Source organism: Perognathus longimembris, chromosome 22 (genome assembly GCF_023159225.1).
Source record: "Perognathus longimembris pacificus isolate PPM17 chromosome 22, ASM2315922v1, whole genome shotgun sequence".
NCBI lineage: Eukaryota > Metazoa > Chordata > Mammalia > Rodentia > Heteromyidae > Perognathus > Perognathus longimembris.
The window spans coordinates 4,110,071-4,116,070 of NC_063182.1; the positions used below are offsets into that span (position 1 = coordinate 4,110,071).

Consider the following 6,000-nt stretch of genomic DNA (forward strand, 5'->3'; position numbering starts at 1 on the left):
AGCCAGTATACCTAGCTCTTATTGGTTGAAATAGGATCTCAAGGACTTTTTACCCACGTTGGCCACAAATCTCAAGCCTACTAATCTTTGAGTAGCTACGATGATGGACATGAGCCGCTGCCAAGAAAATCACAGCTAATTTGGTTCTTCCAATCAGTGTGTACTCATCAGAGGACAGAAACCAAGACTTGCTCATGTCAGTAACCAAACACTGGGTGCTGTGGCTTTTGCATAGTAAGTGCTGTTCATGGAAAGGAGAACTGGGGGAACAAGACACTGTAAGCAAAGTTTAAAAGAGAGAGAGAAGTAGACACAGACATCTTTGGACTGGAATACTTTCCCAGACCAGTGCTTCCCCCTTTGTGGCATAAACTGGTATCATACAAAATTTTATGCAGTACATTGAGTACCAGGGTAGTCTGGTTTTAGTTCCTAGTTTTATGGTGTGATGTTAGGTCTATTACTGAATACCCCTCTAAAATGGTTTTAACACTCCGAAAATGAGAACAATAAAAAGGCTACTTAATGGAGCTGTTGTCATGTTTAACTGAGGCACTACACATGAAGTGATTTTTCTAGTCCCTAGCATATAGTAAAACACTCAGTAAATGTTAACTACCATTTTATCCTCTGTTCCTTTAAGTAGCTTATTTATCAAATAATGCTATTCTAGCAAGTTTATAATTACAAAAGTACAACTGTTGGTTTGCTCATTTCTTAGGCATTTTGTCCCATGCAGTCCTTTGTTTATTTTGAACATTTAATATATTTTTAATTTAGATGATTGTTTCTGAGATGGACTAAAATAGATTTTAAGTTATTACACATTTCTTACTCAAATTCATTCTTAATATTCGTATCACAGAGGGGAAAATTGTTAAACATACCAATCCACTGAAATAATATTCCCATTGAAATGACTTATGGTTAAAGAGACCATTTATCTGAAAAGATTTTGCAATCGTTAAGTATCTCTCTGAGATACTTTTAACATACACTATGCCAATTCCATGGTTAGAAAATGCCCATGAACTTTTGAAGCAGCTCAGAGGAGGATTCTGGTGCTCCCTCTGTCAGGCATCTCCAAACATTCGGGAAGGGGAAGCAGGGAGGAGGGGAGGAGGGATAGAGAAGCAGAGGGAGAAGAGGGAGAGGGAGATGAGGAGGGAGACTTACAACCATCTAGCAAAAGCATTCACCTCTACAGATGGGATTGATTGTTGACTAGAAAGATGTGCATCTAATGTGGATCATACGTTAACCTTGGAATCAATGCTGGTGGCCATAGAAATGCCAGCACCTTCCCTCAGTGCCTGCGCTTGCAGCGGCTGGCCAAGACCCAGCGCCCCTTCCCCACTGCCCGGGAAGCTCGGCTGCTTCTACTGCGGTACCGTGCGCGTACAACCCAGAGAGACACCCAGGGGTGACAGGCAAAGGAGAAGAAAGGCCCTGCCTGCCTCCCAGGACCAGGAAGATGGCAGTTGACCAGGGCTGGCCTAGTGTTTACCCCGTGGCAGCGCCATTCAAACCCCTCTGTGGTGCCTCTTCCTATTCGAATGGGTTATCCTAAATTAAAAAAAAAAGGTGTGCCACTGGCAAAAGAGGGAAATCTAGAACGCTTGAAGATCCCCAACTTCCTTCATTTGACTCCTGTAGCAATCAAGAAGCACTGTGATGCTCTTAAAGATTTCTGCACTGAGTGGCCAGCTGCACTAGACAGGGATGAGAAATGTGAGAAGCATTTTCCCATTGAGATTGACACCATTGATTATGTGTCCTCAGGACCGTCCATCCGGAACCCCAAAGCCAGAGTGGTAACATTAAGGGTGAAACTTTCCAGTTTGAATAGAGATGATCATGCAAAGAAGAAACTTATTAAACTTGTAGGAAACCGATATTGCAAGACCACAGATATACTCAAAACAGAGAGGCGCCCTTTAAAGAGACAGAATTATGATTATGCAATGTACCTGCTAACGGTTTTATACCATGAGTCTTGGAAAACTGAGGAATGGGAAAAAAGTAAGGCAGAAGCAGGCATAGATGAGTATGTATGGAATAATAGCTCCTCGGAAAAAAAAAATGTCCTAGAGACACTGCGGCAAATTAGAGCTGCAGAGAAAGATGGGGAAGCAACAAGGGAAGAGCTGCTGGGCGCCAAGGAAGGCAAAGAGTACCAGAAGTGTGTTGTGAGCCTGAAGAATGACGGGAGAATGAGGCCACCCTCTCCCAGTACAAAGAATCAGTGAAGAAACTATTAAATTTGACATGAAGAGTGAAGCAGAAAATAGACTTTGATTTATAGATTTTAGGACCCAGGTAATCAGTATCTAATGAAAAGATTGAAAAATCACAATTTTTTTTTTTTGTCAGCACTGAAGTTAATCCCACCCAGCCAGGTGCTGGTGCTCACACACAATCCTGCCTATTCAGGAGGCTGAGATCTGAAAGAAAAAATCCATTAGAATCTTCATTTCTAATTAGCAAAAGTCAGAAGTGGCGCTGTGGGTCAAGTGGTAGATGCTAGTACTGAGTGAAAAAGTTAAGGAACTGCTCCTAGGCCCTGAGTTCAAGCCCCAGTACTAGCACAAAAATGAAATAAAGTTACCCCTTCTGTGTTTATGTACGGTGACGGCAGTTATTTCAAAGTTTTCTATTCCATTGGAATGATTAGAATAATCAGAAGAACCCTTCTTGAGTTGGGTGTTTTAAATTCAGATCGCTTTTACCAGCTGACAGAACATTGAGACTTTACCTGCCCTCCACCGAATCAGTTTGTCGTTAACACCGTGTCCGCAGCTTTCAAGTCATTCCTTCGTTTTGTCCAAACAACTGGTGAAAGGTACGTTGTTTTTTTTTAGCGTTTTCCATGTTCCAGTTCTAATCCTAGATTCCAATGATAATTCTTCTAAGGCAGTGGTGATAGGAGATAATGTTGCTTAGGAAAGAGGAAGAGTCAGAAATCAAGTCTACCTTGGCTGAATCTTTATTTTCTAGAAACACAGTGCTTGAATACTCACTGCCCCTAACAATCTGCTCTCCAACAATTTGACAACGCCTTTTGCTATTGTAGTTGACAAATATATATTGTGCCAGTCCTGGGTCTTGAACTCAGGGTCTGGGCACTGTCACTGAGCTATTTTGCTCAAGGCTAGCACTCTGCCTCTTGAGTCACAGCTCTAATTCTGACTTTACTTTGGGAGTTAATTGGAGTATTAACAAGGATGGCAAGTTTTCCCTGATCATGTTGCACCAGTTGTGCCAATTTCGGGTATTCCTAATCATTTCCATTTTGATGTTCTCTGATCTTGGAATACATTTTGTGAATCCGAGGGCTGGTATCCCCAAACAGCAAGGATTTTCACAGTCCTCTTTGTCTCTACTGTTAGTCCTATAAAACTGGAGAGTGAGGGAACTACGAGGAACAGTACTCAAGAACTGATCAAGCACCCTGCTGTCATGGCCAAGACTGAGCCTAAGAACATCTAGAGCTGCCTAATCTTGACAATCATCCCTCCTTTTGACAACCGGGGTCGGTGACTTCCTTTATTAGAATGGCCAGGTGTCCCTCGGCTGCCCAGGTGCTCCAAGTAAGGATGGCAGAAGTGGGGAATGCTGTGTGCTATAGTAAGGTTCTATTCAAACATGGCACATACTTTTTTTCATTATTCATATATTCTCTTTGCACACTTCATCCCTCCTCCTCTCTTATTTATTGTTCTCCCTCCCTCCCTCCCTCCCTCCCTCCCTCCCTCCTTCCCCCCTATCTTTTTTTACTTTCCTTCTTCCCTTTTTCATTTGGCAAACGGGACTTTACTTTTCTTGCTATTTAACTATTTTCCACATTCTCATGCCATGGCTATAGAATTTAAATCCGTGGCGCATTTGGGCAGATCGTTTCTAGGAAAGACACAAATCAAGTCAGACCCGTGGTATATCCAATTTGCTGTGCACAGTGGGAGTTTGATAAAGGGCCATATCTGAGGAGAATTCATTTTTTTTTCAGCTACCGATTTATGTGTTCTTATCACAGCGATTATCATAGAGATTAAGGGGAGCAAAGCAAAACAAAGCATTTATTTTTGAGGAAAAAAAGACAAATAAATATGACTAAAAGTGACATCATACAGACAGGATGGTGCTGGCGTTTTGCAACATGGTTGGGTCTGAAGAGAGAGCAATGTTTTGTTCCAAATCTAATCTGTGAGTAGCCCAATTATAGTTTATTGTTTCAAGATTCTTATTTAACTTTTATCTTTAGTTGACAAATAATGATTATATATAATTACAAACAACAGTGTAATGTTTCTATTCAGATATATCTCAGGGACTGATCAAATTAAGCTAATTTTCATATCCATATGCTAAAAGCATAGAGTTTAAAAGTTTTAATATATATGTATATATACACACTGTCCAGCTAGATACGTGTGTGTGCGTGCGTGCGTGTGTGTGTGTGTGTGTGTGTGAGTATGTGTATGGCAAGCCTCAGGTGTGGGTGCTGTCCTTGGGCTCTTTTGCTAAAGGTTAATGCCATACCACTTAGCCTCAACTCCACGATCAGCTTTTTGGTGGTTAATTGGAGACAAAATTTCAAATTCTTTCTGTCTGGGCTGGCTTTGAACCACAAACCTCAGATGTCAGCCTCCTGAGTAGCTAGGTAAAGTTTGACTCTGTGTTAAGACAATTTTAAGAGTAACAGGAGGAAGGCAACAGAAAAGTTGGTATATTATTTAATTTAGAATAAGATGCGTGGCTCTGAGTGTCCTAAGAACTTCAGACTTTTTCCCCAGAAGCTGAATTATTTCAGGACTCTGTGGACCATTTTGTGGCTGCCCAATTAATGTAGCCCTTGCTCAGAGCAGCATCAGATGAGGCCGAGCTACTTGGCTCCTGTCTCATTCACCAACAGCAGAGACCATGCAAGGTTCATTGTATTTTAAGAATAAAATTCAAGATGATAAAAATCGCCCTAACTCCAAAGGGCAAATAGCTGACAATGTTCAATAATTTATTAATGGTTATTTAGCATAATTTTAAATATTTCAAAACGTTTATAATGGAGGGACTATGGCCTCGTTTAGTACCTTTTTAAATAGAGAAATGTATAGAACCAAAATGTATAATTGCTTCACAGTTCTGTACTTCTATTACCATTGGCTAGAAATTCTTCCTCTATTTTTGTTTCCATAATAACAAATACATACATGATATACATTTGTGCACCATTGACTTATTAATTATACCATAATTGTCATGAAAGAAAGGGAGGGAGGAAATTCACATTTTTCTTTAGACACTTGTATAAATTCTAGAGATTTCATGATAAATATGTCTAGTCCATATAATTTTGAGGATTGATGAAATGCTACGAATATGCACAGATCTACAGCTTACAGGACTTGAATGCCATTCCTAACCATGTCCTATTTTATGCATCTGTTACTGTATTTAAAAGGGAAGATGTTTCCAATTTTCACTCTTACACATAACTGTACAGGATTAGTCATGCTAGCACATGGCCTAATGATTTCTGAGGGAAGATTTTCTAGAACGGGCTGAGTGGTCACTGCTAAGAGATTGAAGGGAGGAGCTCTCAGAACTGAGGTAGCAGAAAGCTATCATTCAAATCTTCAGCTTTCGTCCTCTGAAGTAAGAAGTGAAGGGCCGTTGGCCTTTGTTTCATGAAGATACCTGGTGTTTCTGGATATGGAAGTGAGTGCCCTTTTCTGTGTTAAGGCTGCTATTCACTAGTGAAGACAATTCTATGCAGGACTTGAGAGGGAAGTCTGACGAATCAAAGAGGCTTTCCGCTTTCCCTGCCTTATTTCGTAATAAAACAAATACACAAGTTAATTATGACACTTGAAGAGTTTTTTTTTTGGAAAATTAACATGTTAGTTGTACAAATTAATATACTTCCATATGTGCATATCATATCCTTTGCTCCTCCTTTGCTCATATTGACTCCCACTATGACTGTTTTTTAGCTGCCTTCAT

The 6,000-nt window shown here is 40.4% G+C and overlaps 1 protein-coding gene across 1 annotated transcript in view; it reads left to right on the plus strand.

Moving 5' to 3' along the window:
- The window catches only part of LOC125340197 (28S ribosomal protein S35, mitochondrial-like), a 38,633-nt gene extending 36,154 nt beyond the window's left edge, over positions 1-2,479 (plus strand). Inside the window, 3 exon segments of the mRNA XM_048331643.1 lie at positions 1,289-1,528; positions 1,530-2,205; positions 2,208-2,479. Coding sequence (XP_048187600.1) covers positions 1,289-1,528; positions 1,530-2,205; positions 2,208-2,272 — 981 coding nt within the window. The 3' untranslated portion in view covers positions 2,273-2,479.
- Positions 2,480-6,000: the final 3,521 nt, after the last annotated feature.